The sequence below is a fragment of the Phaenicophaeus curvirostris genome, chromosome 4, assembly GCF_032191515.1.
Source record: "Phaenicophaeus curvirostris isolate KB17595 chromosome 4, BPBGC_Pcur_1.0, whole genome shotgun sequence".
Taxonomy (NCBI): domain Eukaryota; kingdom Metazoa; phylum Chordata; class Aves; order Cuculiformes; family Cuculidae; genus Phaenicophaeus; species Phaenicophaeus curvirostris.
In genome coordinates, this window is record NC_091395.1 from 68,248,281 (window position 1) to 68,275,973 (window position 27,693).

At 37.6% G+C, this 27,693-nt stretch overlaps 1 protein-coding gene across 3 annotated transcripts in view; it reads right to left on the reverse strand.

Annotated features, from left to right (window-relative positions):
- Positions 1-3,317: 3,317 nt before the first annotated feature.
- Positions 3,318-27,693, reverse strand: part of MSANTD1 (Myb/SANT DNA binding domain containing 1) — a 43,528-nt gene continuing 19,152 nt past the window's right edge. Inside the window, exons 1-4 of one of the 3 annotated variants that reach the window (XM_069856420.1) lie at positions 23,330-24,428; positions 22,641-22,905; positions 13,659-13,943; positions 3,318-6,538 (exon numbers count right to left, since the gene is read on the reverse strand). In XM_069856420.1, the coding sequence (XP_069712521.1) occupies positions 6,298-6,538; positions 13,659-13,943; positions 22,641-22,894 (780 nt within the window). In that variant the 5' untranslated portion in view covers positions 22,895-22,905; positions 23,330-24,428 and the 3' untranslated portion in view covers positions 3,318-6,297. Of the gene's footprint in view, positions 6,539-13,658; positions 13,944-22,640; positions 22,906-23,023; positions 23,299-23,329; positions 24,429-27,693 lie in introns of those variants that run through there. The other 2 variants (XM_069856419.1, XM_069856418.1) reach the window with 2 other exon arrangements.

The window sequence follows — 27,693 nt, forward strand, 5'->3', positions numbered from 1 at the left end:
AATGAGAACCACATACTGTACACATCAAATATGCAAGATCAAAAAACTTAGCTGTGTCTCCAGCTAAGAGATTCAGAGGTGTAGCTATATATGGAGACCGATGACTGACTATAAGGACTATCAGAGATTAATTTCCTCTAGTGCTGAGGAACCCTGTACCAGCGTTCAGGCAATTTAAACCTTCACTAGGCATCATGCCATTCCTGATGTTTCAGCACATGGGATGACTGTCTTCAGCTGAAGATGCTGGTATTTTTCTGTAAGCAAACTACAATGCGTGTGGGATGTTGCGTGAAGTTGTTCAGGGTGCAAGTGAACACATACAGTCAGATAGTCACACAGAAGAGAAGTCTACTTGAGAATAAAATTCTTCAGCATATATTGTACCTTCTTTAACCACCTTGTTAAAACAAGGTCAAGGCTTATTCACGTAAGAATGTATAAACCAAATCATAAGAAGTTCCTGCTGGCAAGGTGAGGTGAAACAAGTGCATCATTTCTGGTGTAATCTGGTACGTAATCTGGCATAATGGTATTACACCATTTCTACTGTGGTGAAATTCAGTTGTAGTTTTTACTGAATGTTAACCAATGTGACCCAGCTCTAAATAGGCTTAAATCCTTGAAGACAGATGAGATGTACATTTAAACCCTATGTCAACCATGGGTTGTTTTTTTTTTAAGATTTAACAGTGGTGTATTTAATCTTCATTTATTCAAGTTCCCAGTTAAGCTAACTAAAAAAGAAGTATATAAAGTAAGTTTAAAGAAAGTATACCATTACAGTTAACACCAGACAAGTTCATGTGGGCAAGGATTTATGCATCCATAAAGGAGACTGCATTTGATCTAATTACATTGAATTAAAGATAAACCTGTAGGGGAAAGAATGTGGATCATGGAGAGGTTTTAAAGTAGTTGTAATTAATTTTTTAAATATGTTTACTTTGCAGTTCATAGAAAATTGATATTCCTATAGCTTCCCTCAGTGAAACAAGCCTTTCTCAAGCTGTGATAAGTACTTCTCAACATTTAAGTATGTAGCAAATTTTATACTTTGAATACTACGTACCAATTTCTTTTTTTTTCTTGTAATGCAAAGCAATTCAGAACTTACCCGTAAGATAAACAACATATAGTCAAGAAGTAAAATGTTAACAACACTTTTACAAATCCAAATTCAGATACATATGGTTTGACATCTTAAACATCTTAAGAGTTATTTGCCAAATTCTTAGAACCTGATGGAAGAAGCACTGTTTAAGAAAACAGAATTATAAAAGGATTCATTTTCAGATGACTGAAGGCAGCTGATTTGAAGGATATTTTCATACGAGCTACATTCTTTAAAAAAATATTTTAGTACTGAACAAGAGATTTGGAATACAATCAACACCCCTCGCTACACTGCAAATATTTTACAAAGACATAACTTTCAACCAGGATCAAACTGAGATTTTATCTGTATTAATTATTCAGCTCTAGATAACTGGATGTCATTTACTGCAGGTGACTGATCTGTTTTTCAAAGAACATACTTGAAATTCTTCACCCTTATTAGAAATGTGTTTCAATAAAACACCCCAAAGTAAGCTGTAGAATGAAAAATTTCCAACTAGAACAATTATGCATAGAAATAAAATTTCACCCCAAAACTGGCAAAATAATTTCAATGTTTCTGTTAAAACCCTCAAAAAAGATCAATACAAAAGTTTAATGATATAGTCTCAAGCTTGCACACACAGGAAGTCTGCTACTCATAAGATCAGGGGAAATAGATTAGCAATCAAGAGACCAGATGGTTAGTGTTTACTTGCTGACATAACACCACCAAATGTTCCTCAATTTCTTTTTCAAATTTGCCTTTCACATTACAGTATCAGCATAGGAACTGATCCTGCAAATATATACATGCACAGTTCAATAAATCTACTTATCTGAAGAGTCCCATTAACTTTTGTACAAGAGACTATTCACGGAACCAGGCTGTCAACTTAGGATAAGCCTACAGAGATGTAAACTTTTGCCTACACTGAATTAGGCAGACTAAGTCTAGAATAATAATTTAAAAATTCTGTATGTGTGTTTTTCTGCTGGTTTTGTACTTTGCACAAGAGACAGCTGTTTATGGAGAAAATTCTAGAAGACATTCAATATCTATAAATATATTGCCTGGTTTTGTGGATATCCGTTAAACTTGGCCAAGCCTGAAATAAACTGAAATCTTAAAATGCTTCTCCACTTGAAGTCAAGGAGAAAAAAAAATTAGTTACAAACTATTTTAACCAGCAAATTATTACTAGCAACATGATAAACCCTATTTAATTATAATGGAATCTCCTTACAACTTACTTAACCTCTGTAGCCTGTGAAGACTATTTTTGCTTGCAAATATTTGCCCAGAATCTTACTTTTCTCTAGTGGGAAGAAACATCTCTACTTGCTGTATACTGTTTATAACTTCTCCAGGCTAGCTGTAGGAGCTGTCTATTCAAAATATGCAGAATTTCATTAGTGTTAGCTCTTTATACGATAACTTTTCTCCTTCAACTTTATGGTTTTTCTTCCATTTTCACTTTAAAATTAAAAAAGCACATTTAAAATGTGCTCTTTCTCATCCCTGCTACTACTAGCTTTATTTGGAGGCATTTACTTTACCCCTTTGCCCAACATATTTTTTTCCTATCTTTGCTTTCATCACAATCCACTTTTCCTCAATTGCTTTGCATGTTTGTTAGTGCTTCATCTTCTCATCTGCCTCCTCAGGTTCCTTTCATTCTATTTTTACATCACTTACAAAGTCACCTGCCTCCAGGCAGTGTATTTCCTCCCCTATTTATTTTTTCCATTTGCACCATCTGTGTGTATATGCAGTACAGGCGCTTCATTTAGTGAAAGCGATATCACACTGTGTTGACCCCGTTACTGCCCTGAAAATCAGAAATTTGTTTTCCTGTGCTACAATTTATTTGTTGATCACACTTACAGTAGCCATGAGGGAGTTTTCTTTAATATCATTGTCACAATGATAAACCTGAGTAACCCCTGATGTGCTCTCCATGAATCCTTATTACATTCTAAACTCCCTGTTTGTACAGACACAGCAGCAGTGTCTCAGTTTTGTAAAACAAGGAATTTTACCACACATTCTAATTTTAGACAGGTCTTACAAGTTGCAATTAGTCTGAATACCTCAAACATTCAAATAGATTTACCTGCAGCTAACTGTCCGTATAGATGAGAAATCTGTGTCTACCTTAAAAGAAAAAAGAAAAATCACTCAGACTATACGTTCAGCCTTTACTAAAACAAATGAAACAAGCGAAAAGAAACTATGGGTAGGTAGAGAATTTTCAATCTGTTGTCAAAAAGAGCATTAGAAAAATTCTGTCATGCATGAAACTACTTATATTTGTCTACAGCAGTGTTGTGTTTACACTCTGGTCAAAACGAGGGCTAAAGCACACAATCTGGAAGAATGGGAATAAAGCCTTTTGTTAGAGAGATGAGGTTTTAAAATTGAATTTCTGAAAAAATGATGGTTTATATAGAAATAAAATCTCACAACCTCCAGAAAACACCACTTCCTTTAATGCAGTTATGCAAGACAATGTCCAGAGTCCCATCTAGAATGCTGTATATCATTATGGTCATTCATCTTTAAAAAGGACAAACCCAAAGAGTAAAATTAGCAAAAACAGTCATTAGAATAATCCCTACCTTATAAAAGAGTGTTATTCTTCTGAAGAAGGGCTGCATGGGACATGACCTCTTGGCTCTCAAGAGTAAATGCTATAGAATGCAGCAAAATCACAGTGTTGATACAAGAAGAAATTGGTATATATTGAACAGGAATAATCCCAGAAGTAATGTAAATCACAGCTCACCCATCTGTAATGCAGGTCTCCGTATAGCTCTGGGGACAAAACACCTTATTCATTTTAAGTTACAGGTCCGCACAGTTACAAAAGAGATTACATGAACAGCGTTGCTTATGGTAGCATGCAAGGAAGCAGTGGATTTCCTCCATTCCTGTGTTCCTACAGCTCTGGAGTTATAATTCTCATAGCATGCCAGGAGAGGGGTTACCTACCCTGTGGTACAGTGTTCTGATATGCTGCCATTGTTATTGCTTATTAATTGGATTTAATTGCTATAAAGTTCAAGTAGATAATATCGGTAAATATTATTAACTCCCATGGAGTCAGGGAAGGTTTCTTTATATTTTACTTTAAGTAGGTTAAAGTGTCAGGAAGCATTACAACATGGATACATCGGCTTACCTGAATCTGTGACAGATCTACATTTGGAATGTGAAAAACCATGACAAAGCACAGAACATATATTCATTCTCTCTTATACGCCTGTATGACAATGTTCTTGTAGATATTCTGATCACCTATACGACATTATGACATAGAAACAGTCCTAGTTCTACCAGTAGCTCTGCAGGCAGAAACAAAATGTTTCAGGATTCTCTTTCAAATATGACTAATTCAATTTACATGAACAAAATTATTTGGAGTTCACTTTTGCTAAGTGTCAGTTATCACCCTGTCTTTGCAGGATCAGACCAGACAGTTGCCCTTTTCCCAGTCACCAAATCTCTGTAGAAAAGGTGGAGTGAAGGAAAGTTATTTAATTTATTCTTCAGCAGCCTACTTTCTGCAGGTTCAGTCTTCTAATACATTTGAATTATCTTGTTATTGGGAATTAAACTCTGTAGGAATGGGCCGCATTTACATACTTAATCATTCTTAATCTTCATACCTGCAGGATCTTTTAAGAAGTATTTCCACATATTATTAATTTGCTTCATAAGTAACCTTTATCCTGTTCACCAAGCATAATTACAGATTAATTGCTTTGGCCTGGGTTTTAAAATAGTTTAGCTAACATTAGCTTAAGCAACACTACATTAATTTATGCAGGAAAATGCAAACATCTTCAAAAACAAAGTTTCAAGAGGGGACGCTATTTAACAGTGAGAATGGAAAACGGCCTGAGTTGCTAACACTAAAGTTAGTTCTATACTTTTCATACTTCTATATCTTAATGTAACCTTCAGTCTCACAAATATATTGAAAGTAGCAGAAATATGTATTTCAAGCAAAACACAAAAAGAAGTTGTGTAGAGGAAATTCAGCTGACGATTTTTAGAATTGATGTTAAAGGTTATGTCAATGTCATATTTCATTGAAGAGTCAGACACATGCTGGTCCCTCATCGAACCGATTTCAATACACTCCTTTATGCCTTTAGCTCCCTCTTGTGGTGCATCAATCCCGATCTGCCTTACAGACCACACCTTAAACCAGCTAATTACATACCCAAGATGTTGAATGTTCTTCATGACTTCCATCCATATATTTTGGGCATCGGTATAGGAGATCTTTACACTGCAACTAAGAATTAAAAACCTTTGACCACGGTTGTCTCTCCTAGTATTTGTCACTGTCCCAAAGCATACTATCTGCCGAGCAATAATATGTTTCTCCTTTTTCTTTATTTCATTTGATAGATTATATATATATGTATATACACACAGTACAATATTTTTCTTTTGTGATAGAGAATAAATGAGAGTTTTCATTGCTGGTTGTTCATTAAGTCAACAGATTCCAGTTAATAATGAAAAAAATTAAACATTTAATATCAAAAGCAAATTCAAGTATCTTCTATACATTTTAGTATTAAGTATATAGTAAGGTGGTTTGGGGGTTTTCTTTTTATATCAAAAGTGTATTTGAATAGACTATTCTTACCCTAATACTTTAGAGTACTATACGTATCAGGCATGGAGTTTAAAATTATTTATCTCATAGTCCCAATTAGCTCTTCACAAGAACCATAGGTCACTTGTACCATCACATCTTCTATTTCAAAACAGGGTTTAATCATCAGCAAAATGAAGATGCAATTACCATGTTTAGAAATGTACTATTTCATTCTACAACAGGTCAAGCTATAAGCTATAGTCCTTGACGTGAAGCAATAAACACCACCACTGTTTGTAAAACAATACCTGATCGAGGCATAAATAGTACTGAATTTCCCAGAGCTATTCATCCCTTAACCTTTCTGTATAAAAATAATTCAACTTAGGCATATATTGCACTAATTTCATTATACTGGATAGTTCTCACCCTGCATTATCTCTTCTCTTCGCTTAACTAAGATTACACTAGGGTTTTAATTTCCATGGAAAACCTGGGAATAGGGCAACAGACACACATATGGTGTGTAATAAAGGGATATCTATGTCAATCGTAATCTCAAAGGCATTCACAAAGGAAATTACACGTTAGATTTGGAGATCATCTTCTCCAATAGATTCATCATTCTCTCCTGTAACTGTAAGCTTTGAACTTGAATGATGTTTTGCTGATCCAGAATCCTGCGTACTTCTCTACAGGTTTCCTCCATAGCTCTACTCAACTTCTTTTGTTCTTCCAACATGGCCTCCATTAATTTTAGTTTCTTCTTTTGGAAGCTGCAGCTTTGCATTTTTCTTTTCTTAATCGGTCTTTCTTCAGCTCTGAAATGTGAATATTTGTTAACAATTAAACTCACATTTATTAAAAAATCTATGTAAGCACCTAACATTCTTTACTACATTCATGGCCAAGCTACAGCCTAGTCTTATTTTTTTAAATTGCACTGTGTTCTCTAATAAATTCCCTCTCAAGTTCATGTGAAAATGGAAGTATTTACTGTATTATTGCATCATGTTACAGACTGTAAAAAAATTAATCTACATCTCATTGGTTTTAGTAAGAATTTTCCCTGCAGAATACCGGGCTTTTTTTAATTAATCTTGATATTTCTTACATATTGAATTTATAAACTGTATTGGGAGAGAAATTTTGCTCATCTGGCCATTAAAACTCCAAGTCAAAAGCTGCAATAACCATCCCATCTGGAGAAAATGCTTTTTAACACTTTTTAAATACATTCTGCTCTCCTCCAGCTATGGGTAAAGCTTGCAAGCTGATCACCCAGATCGTCACAGCCAGAATGGATCTTGGCTGACAGCAAATTCTGTTTGCTCTCTATTAACTCTAAGGGCAAGAATGATTTGGAACGTGATTCTTAAAGAGGTCAAGCAAGTGGAAACGGTCTACAGCCATCTAAGGACAATACTGAATCCATTATTCCAAAGTTGTTGTCGCTGTACTCACATTCACAAATAATGTATGCTTTCCAGGAAGCAGAGCAAGAAACTTTCTGAAATTATGGTATTATTTTAGCCAAAGTCACCTTTTGAATTTGAACTTGTCTTCAGAGTGGATTTAGCTATTGGAAACTCGGTGAATCTCTATTCTCTTCCCTGTACAGTACTAGAAAGTTGCCATGGTAAAACCCTCTTGTGTGAAACAGGTAAGAAGCGGCTCCTGGAGCCACTAGAGGGCTTGCACCTTGTCAAAGTAAACCCTGATGAGAACAGACCTTAATAAGGAATGAGAGACAAACTCCAAGGCATATCAATGGCACTGTGCTGCACTGAGTATTGCATAACTTTCTTGGCAATTGTGGCTGCCATTTAGTTTTCAATTTCAATCAGGACCAAAATAAAACATGAGGAAGAAAATAAAAAAGACGGAGTTATTTGGATCAAAAGGTGTAAAACAAGCCTGATTTTTAAGAAAAAAAAAATATCTTTGAAGTATTATCCGAGAGTCTGTACAGGATTCTATCTGTTTTTCAGCTAAACAAATGTGGTCCATCTAAAAACTGTAAGACATATAACCATAGGTCCAAGACAATGACTGTCCTGCACATCTCTAGGGAGGAAAGACAGGCAAAACGAATGGTGATGGCAGCTACCTGGGAAACCGTATCAGCATTATCTGCAGTCTGCTGATAACTGACAAAGCACCTGCTGACAAATGCTTGCTCAAAATTGGGTTTCAGCACAGAGAAATCCCCTCAAAATCCAGGGCACAAGGAATCTTCAAGACCTTCTAAGTACTCTCGGTGTTTGTTTAGAATTAACAAACAAGATTTGGTTATTAGGCAGCCTTCACTGAAAAGAAATACTTATTTCTGACACCCCTAGCTTTGGCAGTGTTCCCAATCTCCTTTTCTCTCCAGCCACAGTGACTGTCAAAGAGAGGGTTTTATGACCACTCAGAAGTCCACAGTGAGCATTTGGAATTCACAAGCCTCTCTTCTTGCAGAATAGGTCTTGAAGGAGAGCTCTTGAAGAGGGGTCTACAAGACAAAGATCTAAAAAAATCTACTTTACAAATAAAGAATCCTCAGCAATATGAAATGATGTAAAACATCCACTGATGCCTGAAGGAGTTATTTGAATAGTGAAGTGTTTCCCCAGATACTGAGTCATCTTTCTTGAGAAGTTGTAGATCTCCTAGGTAGCATGTCTGAAAGATCTCTCCATGTCAATAACTTCTTATAACAGAAAGTCAAGAGGGACACAGGAACAGGAATATTGGCTCAGCACAGTTACAGCTGGAGCATGCCTAGTTTGGCAGTGTATAGCTACCAGCATAAGAAGCAACCAATGTTTGCTGTACCAAACACCAATCAGTTCTTGTTTCTGCATCTCCATGTTGCATTCCTGGGCAGCCAACATTTGTGTGATAATAGGGGTGCAGCAACAGATCCTGACAGCACCCACAGCCTCTACTAACTCTTTGTCAGTCTTAGTCTCTGAAGGTGGACTTTGAGATCTGGAGGAAATAGGCATCTAGGAAATCCAAGACCTCAAATACAATTTGCCGATACTCTTGGGCCTCAGGTGTCCACAGCAGGGAAACTCCAAGATAATTGGCACTAGTATTCGCCTGACCACACAAACAAAACATGGAAGAGTTCTAGCATTGGGACCACGCTCCAAGCAGTACCTTGCGAAAGATTTTCTCTGCTATGCTCTGAAAGAGACAGGTAGGGTTCAAATGTCGCAAAACAAGGGAAAGAAAATGTTCCCTCTCATCTAGGAGAAATGCAATGTTTATTGGGAACCATGGTGAAAAAAACAAAACCTCTAGATATAATTAGGAAAGATACTACATAAGTCTCAAATGCATTTGCTGTCTATCTATCTAAGATCAATTTAATTCACTGTTCAATTAAAAGTTCCTTGATTAATTACCTATACTCACCCAATAAGGCTCGTTTCAGATACGTGTGTGAATAATTAATGAAGCAGTTGAATACAAAGAGTAATCTGCTTACCAAAATGTGTTACTTCCACAAAACAATAAAAGTAGTTCTGCCTTTCCGACTACATCAGGACAAATGGGTCTCTAGTACCATCAGTTTCTGGGATTTACAGCTCTCAACAGCTATTTCTGATTTGGTTGTGGTTTTTTTGGTTATGTATAAACCCGAGTAGATCACCATGACCCACATCTTCATGGAAAATAATTAACAATTATCTAGAAATAAGTAATATTAATATTGAAAACAGAGATCTTTAGAGTTTCAGGACTGAGGATCAGGGACGCTGCATCTTCTAGTAAACTAGATTCATTCAAATACAGCCAAATGCATTTAAGAATTAATGAGGCTCATCCTTCAAGTTAAGTGTAGAAAAGAACCACAAAAATGGCTTGGAGCTGGGCAAAGCATCTTGCTATGATAAAAAGTCTGCATGATGAGTTCGGATGCGCTATATAATGCGCATAGCCTAAAGCTCAAACTTCTTTGTAGGTGGTACCTGTTCAGATTTTGAATAGCCATGGAATAATTTCAGAAAGATTAAAGGCTTTGCCAAAACTGTTGTTTCCTGAATTAGAATTCTTACTCTTTTTCCATGTGTAAACCACCTGTACTGAATTATTTAATCTATGTTTAAAAATTTAAAAATACCAAACATATGATCATGGTACACAATTTTGGGATTAATCAACAAGTAAGATATTAGTCACTGGAACAGAGCCCTATAGAGAAGAGTAAATTCTCCACCTTCTGAATATATCCGATCTTGACTGGATGTCTAGAAAAAATTTCCTAGGGTCAAACAAATCATGGGAACAAAGAAGTGGAAGACAACAGAGACGTGGGGTTCTTGACTGCAGTAGTCCTCAAAAAGGGAAGCTTTTCACAGAAACCCCTCCATAACATTTCTGGGCTCCGCACCAGGATAATTGTTTTTAAATACATGGATGGTGTTTAACAGAAAGCCAGACTAGATGACATGGTGGTTTCATCACAGTCTATTAAACTATGAAAGTAACTCTTTCACCCCCTTTTTCAATACGATAGAAATGGCAGAACATATTCATGGTCTGTATAATTATGTTCTGTCATTACTTTAAAAATTAAAATAAGGCTATAAATCAGTCCTCAGGGCGAAAAAACACTGTTTTCAGTTAGATAAAAAGTAATTTATAGCAGTGTTAGGCATTTTGATTTTAAAACTTCAAGTTGCAGTACAAGACTCTACCACATTGTGTTATATTATCTGACCACAACAGAATAATTATGTTATTGTCAGATGTTTTATGGTCACTGCATTATAACACAAGCTTTGTTGAAGCCCAAGAGTATTAGAACAATACTTAACAAATATCAGGCACCCCATTAAAGGGAAATATGGATTCCAAAAGTTTTTCTCATCTGCAAATTGCAACAAAAATTAAAATTAATTTTATCTATTTATTTATTTATTTAATTTTTTGCTGTAAGAAAGTCTCAAACTCAATGAATTTTAAATAAAATTGAAAGCAACCCAGTTTCAACTATTTTTAGCTTTAGAGTATGTATATGTTCACTGAAGTATAAATCTTGGTGTTTTCCTCTGTCATGAAAGCTAAACATTAAAATCGGTAATTTTTTTCAAGCAGCAATTTATATAGTCAAGTAGCCTCCTGCTATGTTCAAGGATACTGTGGAAACTACAAAGCTGACACTCAAGAGCTATGTTTGAGAGTTGAAGAGAATAACAGTGAAGTTTTCAGAAGTTTAAAAGCTGACTTAAAAATTACTGTTTGAGATTTTTTTTTCACTATCCATTGCTGCCATAACATCATGATTTTTGTTACTGAAGAACATATCCTGTAGAGTAAGCTTACTTTTGCATGTTTGACTGATCTGTGTATAGCCTGCTTCACAGAAAAATAAAGAATAGGCAGTTGTAAAATACACAGCAGCAAAATGCATCTATGTTTTACTTACAGACATGTCTGCATGTTTTTAAAAATAATTGCTTTACATAGCCATAAAGTATGAAAAATTGAGAGGTAAATAAAGGATGTCAAATGCTCTTTTGATTTGAAATCCCAGTATTTTCTTTAGCTCCTTTTTTTTGACTCTGTTATGTCAGCTGTGTACCGTTTAGAGGCAAGGGCTTTTACAAAAAAGCCAAGATGGCTCCACATTTTGTGTGCCATTTCTTTTCTCTCTTGTTGCCTATTTCAAAGTGTTTTTCAAATACAGGATGACACACTAACTGCTTAAGCTGAAAATTGCTTCTCAGTTCATAATTTTCCCTTAGTAACCCTAAAAGAATTATCTTCCCTGCCTTATTATGGCAGCAATAAGTGATTTTAACCCATCTGATATCATTACCGAGCACTGTGTTACGTCTGGCCAAAAAAGGACTCCCTACTCCTGTCTCATTCATCAAGCTAAACTAAACAGGCCAACACTGTACCAGCTTTTCAAAACCCATTATATTTACCAAAATACCACTTTTCCTCCTTCGAGACACATGCCCCGTTAATATCACAGGTGCCTTATAATTTTTAATCTGGTTGTAACGCTAACCTGAAATGTTATACTAGTCCCTCAGGTGGTATCTAATGCTCAAATTTTCTTTTCTTAAACACAGCAGAACTGTATTTTAACTTGTGAATATGTACATGTCTTGCTGTTAACTGGTATGCCCAGTACTACATTGCACAACATTCTTTTATTGCAAAGACTGTGAGAGCATAGCTGCATTTGTAAGTTAGTGGGCAATGTATTACAGAGGTCCTACCATGCTGATGGCTGACCTGCCCTTCCCTCCAGCTTCCAAACCCTGTGGCACAGCCGTCCTTAGCAGGCAGCCGTGGAGAAGGAGAAGGAGAAGGAGAAGGAGAAGGAGAAGGAGAAGGAGAAGGAGAAGGAGAAGGAGAAGGAGAAGGAGAAGGAGAAGGAGAAGGAGAAGGAGAAGGAGAAGGAGAAGGAGAAGGAGAAACCACAGAACCTGAAGCTGGCTAGAATACCCGATAGCCTCAATTTTCCAGATCTTATCACTGTGGAGACAATTCAGTTAGAGCAGCTTAAGTCCACCTTAACTGCATATGAAAGCATCTACACCAGAGTGGAAGTCCACTTCCACATTGTAAAGACAACAGATACGCTTTTGTGGTTGATTAGCTTGACTTCAGTCAGGGCTTGTCTACGTCCTGTAATGAAACCTGGTGTGGTGGCCTCTGTCCTCACCTACCAGTCACCTATGGTACAAAATCTGTGTTGTTTTGGAGTTGTCCCTTGGCATTTTTTAAAAGTCTGATGTTATCAAATAGTCTAGTGAATAAACTATACCTCATGTTTATGGAAAAGTGATTAATTAAATATTAAATAATGTTACTGGAAATCAAACTATGAATTGGTAAAAAAGATATTGTATCAGAAATGTGATCTTTGCAAATCCCAAAATCAGGAGAGACTATCTATCAGGGGTGTCAACTACTTACAATAAGCTACAATGAAAAAAAAGTGTTGCTTGTGAACAAGCAACAAGAAGTTCAAGAATTATACACCCTAATATATATTGAGTTGCCAAGAAAAAAAGTTTTAAACAATAATCAGCTATTTGAGGACTATTTGCTTGAATGGTTGAATGAATTTACCCTAGTTTTATTTATCCATGAGTAGGCCTGGAAACAATAATCTGAACTCTTTAGATTGGTTGTTCCTCCAGCTCAACACCTTCTCAATTGCATGACTGACAGATAATTTTACTGTTATGGTTAAAGCCTCACAGACTTATGATAAGGATCTCTAGGATCAACTTTTTTCCTGCCAGAAAACTGTTATTTCACACCACTCTGGATGAAAAATGAAACCAGTAAAGTCTAAAACTTGTATCAAGTGTACAACCCTGCCTTTTTGCTGCTTCCCAAGGAACTCCAATCTTATCAAAATAGGAAACATTTCCATTCTCCATCTAGCATTTACTTTGAAAAAGTGACATGCTCAATTGTATTTAAAATGTTGCAGTGTACTTTCAAACTGCATGAGTAGCATTTCGGTGTCCACAGAAATAGTGAGTTTGCATCTTTTCACCGTTTTAATAGTAGCTGAAGCCAGAAAATTTTCATACTCATACCAAAAGCAAAATTAGAGCAAGCCAAAAATCATCTAAGCAGTACGTTACATCTCCAATTGCACTGCAGGACTCTCTTGAACATGCCAATACTCCTAGTACAAACACTATCTCGTGTGAGCAGTGACATGCATACTGAGTTTTGGCAATGTTATATGACTTTTTCCCCAATCCTCCTGCTCCCTTCTCATAAAGGAATAAAGAAAATGCATTAAATCAGCAAAGTGGCTGAGAGTGGAGAACTCTCTCTCTCTCATCTGTGAGTTACAGGACAGATACAACAGTTGTTAGAGAAAAATGTGCTAGGATGTCCCCTTTACACAGCAGATCCAGTTCATTCTGTGAAATACAAGAGAGATGGAAAAAGAGATGCTACCTCAGCTTGTAAGATAGTAAACTTGATGAGCTTTCTGAATGTTCATCTTCAAAGCACTCTTCCCTTCCTTCATATGTAAACTGATTATACGGCAAGTACAGAGGTGTAGACTTAGCTGATGGAGACTGCGAGGCCTCCGTCTGTGACGTAGAAGGACCTGGTTGCTGATTTTCATGCATTTTCACATCACTGTGGTCTGTCACTTTGGATAAGATCCTATCAATGGTTTTGTAGTAAGGCCAGTCGGGTGCCACAGTTTCACTGTCAGTCATGCATTTTAGTTTCCTGTAAGAAAAGGCATACAACATTAAAGCTTGTTTTCCAAAATAAGTAGTTTTCAAACAGATGTTCTATCTCAAGACATTTGTTCTAGTCACATTTAGGGGTCAAATGGCACGCTTTTAATGAGAATAAAATTAGACACTTTGTTCTTTCAATCTCCAATGAAGCCTTTCAGTTTCTTTTCCTAGTTTTTGACCTGCAGTTAAAAGTTGCATGTAAAGTCCTAACAAAATTCAACACAAATAAAGAAAGTTACCATTTACAATGGAAACAGTACTATATCAGTTGTAGAATACTTTTTCTTCCCCTTGCAGAGCGTCAGAGTAACCAATCTGACAGCGGACCCTGAGTAGGCAACACACCACAGCCTTTAACAAACTATAGACAGCCCTGTTCTTCCATGCTTTGAAGAATGAATATTTATTTTCCATGATGAATACAAGTGGCTATAAATATAATTAATGTCCTTTTCCTAATACTGCCTAAAAGCTCTGAATTGCCCAGGAAACATCCTAGTAACAATGATGTCTGTTCATGTCTGTTCATCTGTTACAGAATAAAGATAAATGTAGGAAGAAGTATAGAAGTTCATTAATTTACAAAAAAAAACCAACTAAACAAAACAAAAAAACCCACAATTAATACAGTATTATAAATAGCATGCACAAAACCATGATAGTGAAAGGACTATCAACCATCACTTTGTCTTTCAGATGCATCTTGTTATGAGATCTATTATTCAGTCCTAATACAAAGTTCACTGCTATCCCACTTGGTACCTGTTGTTATTTTATGTACTTTTCCTGAGAAATGTGAAACTGAAGTGTGTAGATGAATTATACATCTCAAAGAAAGTCCAGTGCCCAGCTAGAAAGCCCAGACTTTCTTTTCACTTGCCTTTTGCAGTTGGGATCTTGTTACTTTAAGTCAAAATGCATCAAGGGAACACAACAGGAAAGGCAAGACCAATGACAAATGCTCCATTTTCATAAACCAGATTTCATTCAAATGAACAAAGACCTGAATGAAATCTGATTCTCCCAGCCAGCGAGAGGTTTCCATTTGGGAAAAAAAAATAAATAAAATTATTCTTGGACACCTCGCCCATCCCCTTTTCTTGAAGACTTTCAGGTTTTTCCTCCTTAGAATTCATCCTGCCCACACCAGTCCTGCAAAGGATAGAATTAAATAACATGTAAACATGATAAAAACAGTGCCAAACCTAAAAGTGAGAACTTGAAGTTCTTCCTTTTAAGCAGCTGGCAGTGTAGGGTGAGGGGAAATCCACCAGTGAGGAAAGAAAACAGAAAGATTTGCTTAGATTTTCAAGCCATTCATGGATTCTTCTTTTTTTCTCGTCTTTGCAAGGTCTGATGAGCTTTTCCAGCTATTTAGAAATGCACATCATAGCCCTGCATAGCAAAACCTCCACAGCCATCCATATTTCTATGCCCTCTATGCATTCAAAATTTTAATTTCATACATGATTCACAACCTGCTGCTGCAATTTCACAGTCAGAGAATATCTAGCACAACCTTCAAATATATACATACCCATCAAGCACAGACACAAAATAGCTAAATACACATCTCAGCCATGCCAGTGCGGAGTCCAGCAGCTGCATTAAGACTTCATGGACCTTGAGGATTGCAAAGTTTTATGCCACAAAGGACAGGAAAAGCTAAGAGCTGGTATTCTGCTGACTCTGCTCTGAGGGCAAATTTTATTTAGCATAGCATTAGCCAGGACCTCAACTCGTCATCAGCAGAGCTGTCTGTCCCTAGTCTGTATCAGTGCTCTGTTGACCATCCTGGAGATAGGAGTTCGCATTTGTCCTTGTTGAATTTCATGAGGCCTCCGTTGGCCTCTTCCACAAACCCATCTAGGTGTCTCTGAATGGAAGCTCTGTTCTTGCATGTGCAGACTGCAGCAGTTTGGCACCACTGGCAAAATAGTGAGCATGCACTCCATCTCCTTCAGGTTGTTGATATTAAAGAGGTCGTGTCCTACCACTTGGAATAACCTTTTAGACAGAGTACAAGCCATTAACTAATACTCTATGAGCCCAGTGATCCAGCCAGTTTTTCACCCAGCTGACAGTCCATCCATTTGGTGTAGAACATCCCTACCTGGATACAAGGACAGTCTCAAAAGAGTCTCTACTCTCAAGCTAGACAACATCCATTGCTCTATCCTCATCCGCAGATCCAGTCATTTAATCACAGAAAGCAAGTAAGTCAGTCAGATATGATTCACTCTTAGCAAATCCATTCTGGCTATTTCCAGACACCACCTTCTCCTTTATGTGACTGGAAAGTGCTTCCAAGGTGACTTGCTCTGTGATCTTCTCAGAAGTTGAAGTAAAGCTAATTAGCTTTTAATTCCTGTTCTTGCCTTCTCTAAAGATGGATTCAGCAGTGGTCTTTCTTCAAACTATTCTATGATTCTATGAAAACTTTACAGGAGTAGATATTTTTCCCAATTAGGTCAATTCCTTGTTTTTTGTTTGAGCTCAGCTGTGTACCCAAACCCTATTTTTTACAAAACTATCAGGATTTTGAAGGAGGAGGTGTTCTCTATTATCTGACCACACAGCTGTAGAGGTGCAGCTATATAAACCCAGGTATTTCTCTGGCTCTGAAAGCATCGAATGGATACTAATTTTTCCACTTCTGACTGCTTACTATAGCTCAGGGCTAAAAAAAAAAAGGGATCACTACCAGGAGGTAGTCAAGAGAATTTCATTAGCCTAAAAGCAGCACCGGCAGCAACCATCTACATGTATGGAGTCTGGCTTATACATAAAGAGAAAAAGATGAAATAGAAGGAGAGATGAGAAGATAAGGGGAAAGGGAGTGTCGGTCCTTTGGGAAAAAAGTAGGAATTCTGCTGGTGAAGGCAAAGAGGGAGAACATTCACTAGAGCAGTGGTGATGGTTTAGCTTTCTGGTAAAACCAAACCAAATAGCTAACTTGGTAATATTAATATCAAGTTTCAAGATTCACTGATTTTTCTTTTTTTTTTTTTTTTCTACAACTACCAGAAATCCAGAAAATGCGGCAAGACAGCTGAGAGTTATTGCCTGCATGGAGGTAAGCACAACTCTGGTCAAACTGAAGTCTGAAGTAAAGATGAATTTACTGCCTTAAGTCAGTCATTACTGTAACTCAGCCCAGCTGGTCTTAGTTGCATCCAAAATGTAAAGTTGTTGTTTTGGTTGGTTGGTTTCTCTGTGGTTTTGGGTTGTGTGTTTGTTTGCTTGTTTTAATGAAAAATTAAAAAATTAGAAAGAGGACAATCATAAGGTTGGGATGCAATAGTCCAGAAATGAGAAAGGAAGATGAGCCAAACATTCAACACTTTGAAATTGGGAAAATCACTGCAAAATCAAGGTAAGAAACAGGAGTGAGTGAGAAAGTCACCAGAGCTTGCAAAATAAACTCATGCCTAGTTTATCTAGACCTGTTGCTGTTTCATGAGGCTCTAATAAAATCCAGCTGAGAGCAGAGGCAACTGAGAACTCTCTCCAAAACCTCAAGAATCAAAGTCAGGTTTCCAGTGAACAAATATTTGAAGTATGAAAACCATTGTCAACTCAGTTAATCTGAAAAGTAGTTTCTTGTCTTATTGCAGAGAAGTGAACAAATTCATGGGCTTTGAGATCCTACTGCCAAAATGCTCTGCTGAATGGACACCAGTTGTCTAATTTGTGCTGTCATTGACCTTTCTTCAGACTTTATTCTCTGTGTCTATTAATCCCTCTTTTAAAATAAAATTATTACAATATTGTGTTCTAAAGAGTTTTTTAAAATCATTACTTAGTCAGTAAAAAGCAAGCAATCTATAACTTGCCTGTTTTTTTCTTTGCTTAAAACACTAATGCTTTTTTATTATTATTACAGTATTTGATATTATAACTTGCCTTAAGGAATGGATACAAGATCCATCTCCTGGGGTTTCTAGGAAAAACTTTCAAAATAAATAATAAAAGGCAACAGTCCATGAACCAATCAATGGCAAGGAAAAGCAAGATGCACGAAAGTACAGTAGTAAGTTGTGGATCTGCTATAAATTACTGGAATTACAGAGAAAGTGGGTAAAATATTCAAATCCAAATTTCTGCAGTAATTTAGCTGCACTTACATTATATCATTTGCTGTAGCAGAGGTCAAATATTCCCATTGCTTAATGTCAGAGACTATAGCAATGCATTACACAAGCAACAATATTTAATTGCTATCATGTACACATGAAAATAAAAAAAATTAGACCAATCTTTTATTCAAATCATGAGACTGATTCAAATTTACCAATCATTAACATTAATTGACTGTGATTCAAATAAAAAAGCAACAGCTGCATCCTGTTTCCTACGCTTTGCAGAGGGTGATGGTTTTGAAAATAATAAATTTGCATTTGTACAGTTCTTATTTTTAAACATCAGAAGGAATCAGTCAAAACTGGGGACTTCTGGGCAAGCTTTACAAGCTCTGCTTCTTTTTTATAAGCCAGTGTGTGTTATGTCAGTGGAAATATTATAACAACAGATGCACTGCACTGTTACACATTATGATCAGCATATTAGCGGTGACAGGACAGTACTTCCTTTTAGAAGGACTAATTACAGGTTGATATGTGCTGAATGTCCCCTGCAGCCTACATATTAGAAAGAATTCAGCATGTACTCCAAGTAATACTAAACTGCAAGAGCTGCCATGCTAATCTCAGCAAAACTTTCAATGACCAGCACATCTGAAAGCTTAACTTTCAGTTCCAGCAGGCTTGACTCGGCTCTTCCTCCATCCCAGATGGATAAATAGCAAGGTTCACACAGCTCAATGCACAGGTGTCTTTAAAACTGAACCTTAAAAGCCTGGTAGCTGATCTATCCATAGCAGATATTTCAGATGCTACTGCAATTCCTAAAAGCAGAATTTTACTCAAATGCACCTGCAAAAAAATTTCCTTCCTCCCGTGGTGCTGTGCAGAATTTTCAACACAGCCAATTTCCACAATTAAATGGTCTTTTAGTGTAGCAAGACTCCAGTAAGAATTACTTCAGGTTGTGGTATATTTTTCCCTCAATAGTTTCCTCCAAATGTACTCTGACTAGAGGAATGCAGAGGAATACAGGAACCTCTCCCAGATATATATATATATATAGTCCTGCTGCCTCACTTCTGGCAAAGGGCAGCACTAAATACTTCAAGAATTATTTTGATGTACCGGTTTTGTGGGGATATGCACCCCCAAACACACTTGCTTAATTTTCCATTGACAGCTAATAATATCCTGAAGCTCATGGTCATTGATAATTCAATCTAATTTGAAAACAAACCATGTAAGGTAGTTTTATTTAATACATCTAATCTAAGTAAAAATAGTAATAATAAAACAACCTATCATTCTCTTGGTGTCAATGACTTTCAGTGGTAACGAGTTCCACATGTTTATTATGCAGTGTAACACAAATTTATATGACTTTTACTAGTTTTATGTTACTTGCCCTGCAATTCCAATAAATAAATTCTTGTATTACAGTAAAAGAAATATCTGCTTTGTATTTTCAAAAACAGTACTGTATATATTTATGCACCTCTAGAACTCCTTTATATTTCTTTGCCTTCTTTCCAAGTGAGTCACAACCTTTCCAGTTTTCTTCATAAACAAAGCTTTCTACATCACAGCCTAACTGCTTTTTCTAAAAATCTTCTCATTCTCATGTCACCTTGTTGAAATATAGGGCAGTCAGAAGTAAACAAAAGAATTCATGGAGAAAACAATGACATAAAATAATGGCATTTTAACACCTGAATATTGTTTTTACCTCACGTGTGAAGGAACGGGATAGGATGACCCTAAAATTGCTTTTGTGACAGATGCTCATGGGCGCTGAACTACACCTGGACTAACTTTTTCTGGCAGCAGAAAATCTTACATAGAATCCAAACATACATGAGGACCAGGGTGAATACTTGGACTGTGAGCCCATACCAAGCTCTGCGCCATCATAAGCACGCACATAGTTGCATTAGCTGGAACAACTGCAACAATTACCGACAAACACTCCTCCCCTACCTATGTATATGTTTGTCGACTGACTTGTTCTGCACAATGAATAATGGCTTTCCTCAGACTGGAAAGCACCATTATAAATGTGTTCACTGCTTTCTGTTTTAGAACTTTTAATGTTTCAGATCATTAATATCTGTTTCAAGAGAAGTCCCAAGATAAGACATGCCATTTTTAGCGCTGAACTTGGTTAAAAGTACTAGTAGAAATATTCAAGAACTGCTTTTTCTTTTACAGAAAAATATGTGTATACATGCATATACATGTGTATAGCAATTTGTACGACAGAAATTGTGGCACATCACTAAATAATACTATTGTCTGATTAGACATTCTAATTTAGGTAATTTCTGACTATCAAAGTAAGGCTACAGACGATAGCATCTTTGCACTATGATAAAGAGTTGCCTAAAAAAGTAGTTGCTAGGTGGTGGGAAGAACTCAGGTGTAGAACACCCCCCTCTTTCCTGCTGCTAGTGCTACATTCTCCCATGTCATGCTTACTAACTCTACGTAATCATTACAACAATTTATCTCAAAATAGAACATTTTTCCCACTCCCAGGGTGTTCAATTCCAGTTCATGCCACAGTGCAGTGATGATGCTCAGAAATACAGTGAGTAAACATCTTCCTCAAGTGTTATCCAGGCACCAAAACGTGGATTTAAACTCAGCTGCCTCCCAGCAAAGCCAGCAGTCGGTGGCAACTAGCATCATTTACTGTTTCCTCCCAGTGTTTCCTACCCTCACACACCAACAAAAAGTACCCAGAAAACTAGAAATTGTAAGTCATAGCTATTGTTTGTCCCCACTCTCTCTACTACCTCGCCTTGAAAGTGAGGCGTGCTTTGGATAAGAACAAACAATACGAAAGATGCATTTCATACTCAAGTGTACTAACTCTCCTAAATTAGCATCTTAATCAATAATCAGGGAACTGCAATGCACAGCAAAATAGAAAAGCAGCATGACGACATGCAACAGAATCTTAGAAGTTCTCAGTAATATAAAAAGAATGCTTTCAACAAACTGCTGTGTTTCCACATATATGCAGAGAACGTATGTACATGAGTGATTTTAATTCTTCCCTTCCCCCAGTGCAACTTTAAAGTAAAAACATTAATTAGAAAAACTGAGACGGTCTGACTGATGGCAATACTGAAAATTTAGAACAAAGGCTGACAGAAATAACTATTCCACTTGGCAATTATGGCACTTGAATATCATACGGTGTTGCTGCTAGACACCTGTAAAATCTCAGTGCCACGAGATGTATTTCTCAGCAGGGGGGATTGCAGATTTAGCAGACTAAGCAAAGGCCTGGTAGCCAACAACTCCTGACTTGTAAATCTGCATCCGAGTGTGAATCACTGGGTGATGCTAGGCAAAAATTCATCTTGCTTCCAGCTTTCTCATCTACAGCCTGGGTGGAGGAAATCGTAAGGATTACAGCAGGGTTAGTACAACATTTTGGAGACATTAGGATTTGCCACAAAACATCAAGTTTAATATTATGGGAAATTACTTGTGGATCATACAAATGAAGAATAAAGACATTCGAAGTTAAGGCGTTCACAGGATTTTCCCTAGTTTTCTATTTGATGAGAAGTCTCTGCATTAAATACAGTAAGGGTGCCTTACAGAAAAGCGAGCAGTTTTAACATGGTTGCCTGCTGTAATAACCTTTTTTATTATTAATACGAGCTTTGAGGAGAGATTAAATAAGAGAGTCACATATTTGATTTTCTTGCATTACAAGCACATAGCTAAAATCACCACTCAGGATTTCCAGTATGAAGCAATTTGTGCTTCACAGAGATAAGATTTAAAAAAAAAAAGGGGGGGGGGGCAACAAATATTTCTGTTAAGTTCTAATTTTTTTTTCCCCCTGCAGACAACAAATGCCTCACGTTTTCTGAAGCCAACTTCCCCTCCTGACTGACACTGCCTGTTCTTTATCACCCCTTGTAGACACCTCCGCCTTCCCCACACCCCCCTCCCCCTTGGAGCAGTATTGACAGTGCACATTGATTCTTTCTCTGCAGATATAATAGTTCTTTCGCTGCTGCCGCTGCTTATAATTATAGCAATGTGTGTCACTCAGTAATAAGACATTCAATTATTCTTGGCCCCATGAAGTGTAACCCTTCAACTCACTAGAAGAAAATCTAGGAGCTTCAGCCCCCCCCTTAAAAAAAAAAAAAACAAGATTATTTTATATTTTTTTCCCCTTAAAGTTTGCCTTGCAATCCCGACTCTCACTGGCCGCTTCGAACTGCAGGAGTTTCACTGCAAGGAACTGCTGCCAAGCCAACACAATCAGACCCCTCAGCAAAGAGAGAAAAAAAAAACCAACCAATTTCTTTTCCCCACTAAATACATTTCCATCCCTCTGCATCATAACAAGCTTATTACAAAGAAACAAAGTTGTCCCAGAGTTTGACATGAAATTGGGGAAAAAAAAAAATTAACAATGACGTAACAGCACTGGCAAGAGAGAATTTTAAAAGCGATATGAACAATCTTTAATCTTTTATCGACAGATTTCCTCTAGGAAACTTCTTTCTGAAAGGCAAAAAAATCCCTGCTAAAATCTCTTAAAATAAAAAGAATTAACTGAAGCTTACCTGTACTGGAATGTCATATTTGTAATTTTTATCTTTATTTCCTCTCCGTGGCGAATTTCTCCAGTCATTTCAAAGAGTTTGTTAGCCATTTTCTCATAAACTTTGGCATTCCTTTTAGTTTGTTTCAGCTCATCAAAAAATTCTTCCCAAACCAGCATTAAACCTCTCATTTCTGCATCAGTCCAGTTTCTGGCCCTCCTGTGTTTCTCAGTCTGAGAAGAGACAATGTAACTGGGAATTTCTGCTGCAGCCATTGCTGACTGACCTAAAAGGGTTTTAAAAGAGGACACTTAATATAGATTGAGTTTTTAGCTTAGGTTTTTTGTAGTGCAAGACATGCATATGTGGATAAAGAATTTGAATGACAACAGAACATATGAAACCTTTTTGCAACAGCTTGAAGCTTGAGTGCACAAAATGGGGCCTACATCTGACAGGCAGGAATTTAGTTAAAAGCTTTTAAACAGAGAAACGTCATTTTGATGTCACGTTTCCATAGCAACAGAGCAACTGCATAAGCTACAACAACAAAAACCTTTTAACTGAAAGCCAAAGAATCAGGACAAAGTTGACAGGCCATCAATATTAAAGCTTTTAAACACTTTAGGTTTAACAAAAAAAAAAGATCTATGCAGCCTTTGAGAAGCTACTTTTAAGTTTCTACTTTTTTTTTTTTAGCTTTCCCTTACCTTTTAGGCAGACAATCTGCTAGCAGGGGGTCATGGTCGCCTGAACGAGCTTTTAAGTTGCGCCTTGACAGACTCTCTAGGAGGTTGCAAGGACTGAGGCCATGTATACACAAAAAAAAAGCTTTTTTTTTTTGCAAAGATATTCTGCAAAAAGCTTCAGCCAGCTTTATGAAAACTATACATCTCTAGGCTAATAAATGTTTAAGCAGGCAGGCTCATTAAAAAGGAGCCTGCATCTGGCTTTAAGAACATGCACAAAATAGTATTTAAGTGTTTAAATATAGAGAGAAATATATATACAATTTCAATGTAGAGCTACTTTTTTCCTTCCCCGAGATGTTTTGCTGCTGATAAGCACACACTGCAGTCCTGTCAGTATGAATTTGCCTTCGTAGGTATGTATTACTGTATGTGTATTTTGTATTCCTAGTAATTTAGATGCTATTTATGCAGCCTGTGTTCTGCCTTAGGACTGCAGCAGAAGCATTTCACCTGCTTTATGGGGAACCTAAAAGGATTATTCAATGTGTTTAAAAAAGGCTGCAAGACGCTTAGAAATGTGAATAAATTGCTTTGCTGTAAAACAAGCATTTTGAACTGGTTTCTATATAGGGCTAAATTCTGCCAGCAGTTATACCCAAGACGCTTATTCATTGCATTAAATATTATGCAGCACAAACAGTGGGCCAAATTCTGCCCCTGTTTACACTGTTCAGTCTGACAATAACCTTCCACAAAACAATGAGATGCATGAACTGCATTGATTCAAGTAGTATGACCAGCTAAAGAGAAAGATGGTAATTTCCTACTCTCCCAGTATAACCGTGTTATGTAAAATATAAATAAATAAACCACAGACCTATCTTATTATCATTTTCTGTTTCAGCATATAACAGCAATAACGACCTCACTGCAGGGCATTTCCTGAAGATTAATGACAGGCAGGGGTTAATGGCCTGAGGCTCACCCAGTCAGTCGTTAATCCCCAGGAAATGTTCTGTGCCTCAATCCTTAATGCTTAAGTATCCTATAAATTGTAAGTCTTCTCATAACCACATCCTTGATCTTAACACTAGTTTAAAAATGCACAGCTTGGTTTGCATCCTGGAGATGGCAAAGGGAGCACATAATGGTCCTAAAAGGTACACCAGTAACATTTGTAGTATCGTGTCCTTCTTACTGTTTAATTTATTTGATTGTTTACTACAAAAGGCACAGCAACATACCATAGAATAAGGGGGACGGGAAAGGAGACCTGTATCACATATACTGTACATAGGAACTTCTGCTGCTCCAACCCTGAACATGTCTCTGTCCAAAAAATACTTGCTGAGTCACTGGCTTTCTCAAAAATTACAAAAAAAAAAAATAAAAAAAGAAAGAAAGGAAGAAAGAAAAAATCCCCTAGCTTCCAAATAACTACTTTTAACTACTAGTAGGACAGCCTAGCAACTATTACCTTTAAAAATGTGTAAATAGCAGCATATGTTGTGATGATGATCTTGCATGGTTTGTCTCTTGGGTGGCCAGCTGGGAGACATCACATGATCCAGGGACAGATGGTGGTCAGAAGAGGATCAGCTGATGACACGTTCATTTTATTAATTTATTGGTTTGGTTTGTTTTGAAACTCCCATCGCTTAACCTTGGGCTCCACACAGCTCTGGTAATAAAACCATACCAAAATCGGCTGGCTGCAGAGGCTGAGGATCATCAGGAGAAGTTTAAGGAAGCAATACAGTGTCCAAGAGAGAAATACCACTGGTCTCTCCTGTTAGCAGTGCTGGGTCTGACCTGGGACCAATACACGCTACTGCATAGCTAAGCTTGCTTTTCAACCTTTAATCATGCATTAGAGGTTTGCTTTTCCCTTCTAGACTTTAATCCACCTAGGTTCTGAAAATGCCGATTAACACCACTGAAACCTATAGCATGATGTATGTTCATTGTAAAAAACCCAAGGATGGTCTCTGGTTTAAAGGGTTTTTTTGTTTAATTTCAAGCACAACAGGACAGGGTGGGAGAGAACCTGTCCAGCTGCAACAAGTTCTTTCCGTCATGGTCCACAAATATTCCTCCCCCTTTCCATTCACATGTGCCCAACATATGCGTGGCTCCTCCTCGTGTTCCGCAGGGACTGCTGGGGCTGTGCCTGGCCCCTGGCCCCAAACCTGGGATCCTGCAGAGGCGGCACGATTGTTTCCCTGTACAATTCACATCTCTTAACTTTTCTATACCCTGTTTCCTATTAGCGTAATTGACAGATTGATATAGTGGTATAGTGCTATTTAACATCTGTTAAATAAAAGAAATGCTTTCTAATAATACATCCTGTATTCCCCTCCCTTCAGCACCAGAAGGGAATCTAAGTTTCCAGGACTCAGGTTTTATACCCTCCGTGGAGAAAGTTGTTGATATTAATTATGGAGACTCCTTGTGCCTCGCTGAAGCACACATGCCAAGTGTTTGATAAAGTGACTGTTTTCCTAAGCAGAGCTGAAAGCAAGGAAATCTTTTTTACCTCCAAATAAACCCTACAGTCTTCACCATAGCCAGGAGAGGAAAAAAAAAACACCTCTTCAGGCTGTGCCTCCCTGCTGATGTTCTGCAGCTCAGCACAGTCCCTATGAGCCACTAACCCCTTCTCCTAGCCCCTGAGCCAGGAAGAACAGCTAAGAGAGGACCAGCAAGCCTTTGGGTGAAAAGCAGCTCCGTGATGGCAGGAGAGCTGTCTCTCTTCCCCATGTCAGGGCTTTTGGAGGAGGTGCTCCATCAGCACTCTGCTGTTTCTTGCCCCTCTCAAGCTAGAGGCCAGAGAAGATTTGTCATCTCAAGACTGAGTGGTCACTAAACCCAGAATAACTGCTGGCATGATGAGCTACACCTCTGCCAGACCCAAAGCACCGATGCACCTCCAGCAGCAGCCTCCTCCAGATTGAGGACCAGCCTGGTACCAAGTGCCTCAGAAACAACTGAAGCTGTTATTCTTCTCCTCAATAAGGATGCTACTTTCTCTTAGAAACCGCTAAAATTTATAATGGCACTTCTGAGGGCCCCTTCGCAGACAACTTCCCTCTTTAAGAGAAAGCTATTCTCCACTCTCCTGCTCACTCCAGTCCCTACGCTGACAATTTAGAAGATATTCCTATGAACGCTGACGTCAGTGGGCTCAAGGATCTCACTCCTGCCCTTCCATTCAATGCACACCTGCTCCTAAGAGCTCAGAGGAACACGAATTTAATGATCCTCTCACAAATCTGTTCTTTATATTATCTGTCTAAACTTCCTACCTCTTTTTTTCAATCATTATGTATTGGCTTCAATAATAGCTCTCACAGCTGTTCCAGCTTTCATCGTGATCACTAAAGATAACAAACCCCAAATAGGTCAGAAGGGTTTCTAATATGCAGATATAAATCTATTAAGTTTGCCCATAGATGCTTCTATCACAGAGTTTAGACAACTCCATTAGTTCTAACATAGTTGTTGACTATACTTCAAGTAATCTGTGCTAACCAGCTGCATATACAGCCTTCAGCTTTGCAAGTGTGGGCTAACACATGCCAAATAAATCTTCCCTTAGCAAAGTTTTAGAGAAAGGGGTTTTCCCTTGCGTTTGAGGGGAGATAATAGCTCTAAGTCAGTCAATTACCAGAGCTCAACCCACAAATTGTAAGCTATTAAACTCTGATTACAGAAGAGCCTGTCTGATCCTGTTGATGGGGATTGTGGTAGGAGAAGCCAGGCAGCACCCTCCTTGGCAAATGAGAATTTATTTCATTAGGAAACAAGAAAATTCTGCAACTTGTCCTAATTCCGTTTTCTGAAATTTCTGTAATTCTGTTTGTGAAAACCAAATGGGCAGCTGCCTACAGAGAGTTGCTGTCACACAGGTCACTGCCTACTTGGATTTCAGGGATGGAAGTACGTTAGTTTTGGTTCAGGTAAGCCTTGGGAACAGTTGGTCTGGTCCCAGTTTTAGCACCACTGGCAGCAAACGCCACTTTTCAACCCCTGGTGAGAGCAAGGTCACCCAAAGCACAGGTTTGTCACTGCTCCTTGCAGTCTTCCAGTCTGGCCCATCAAGATAACACATGCATGGGCAATAATAGATCTTGAAACAGGACAGTGGCTGCAAAGCACATGTTCATCCCCTGATTCTTTCAGTGCAGGCACACCTTGATGATGCTGTTTAAAAGGATGTAAAATTATATATGCGTCTGCTTAAAAAAAAAAAGGCGTTTGGGTTTTGCATTGCAGTGGGATGCTATGTTTTAACTTCAAAAAAGTTGTCTGCATGTATTGAGAGCCTGTCTCCCACTGTCCACTGGGCTAAAAAAAGCCCACTTTCTGAAGTCTTACTA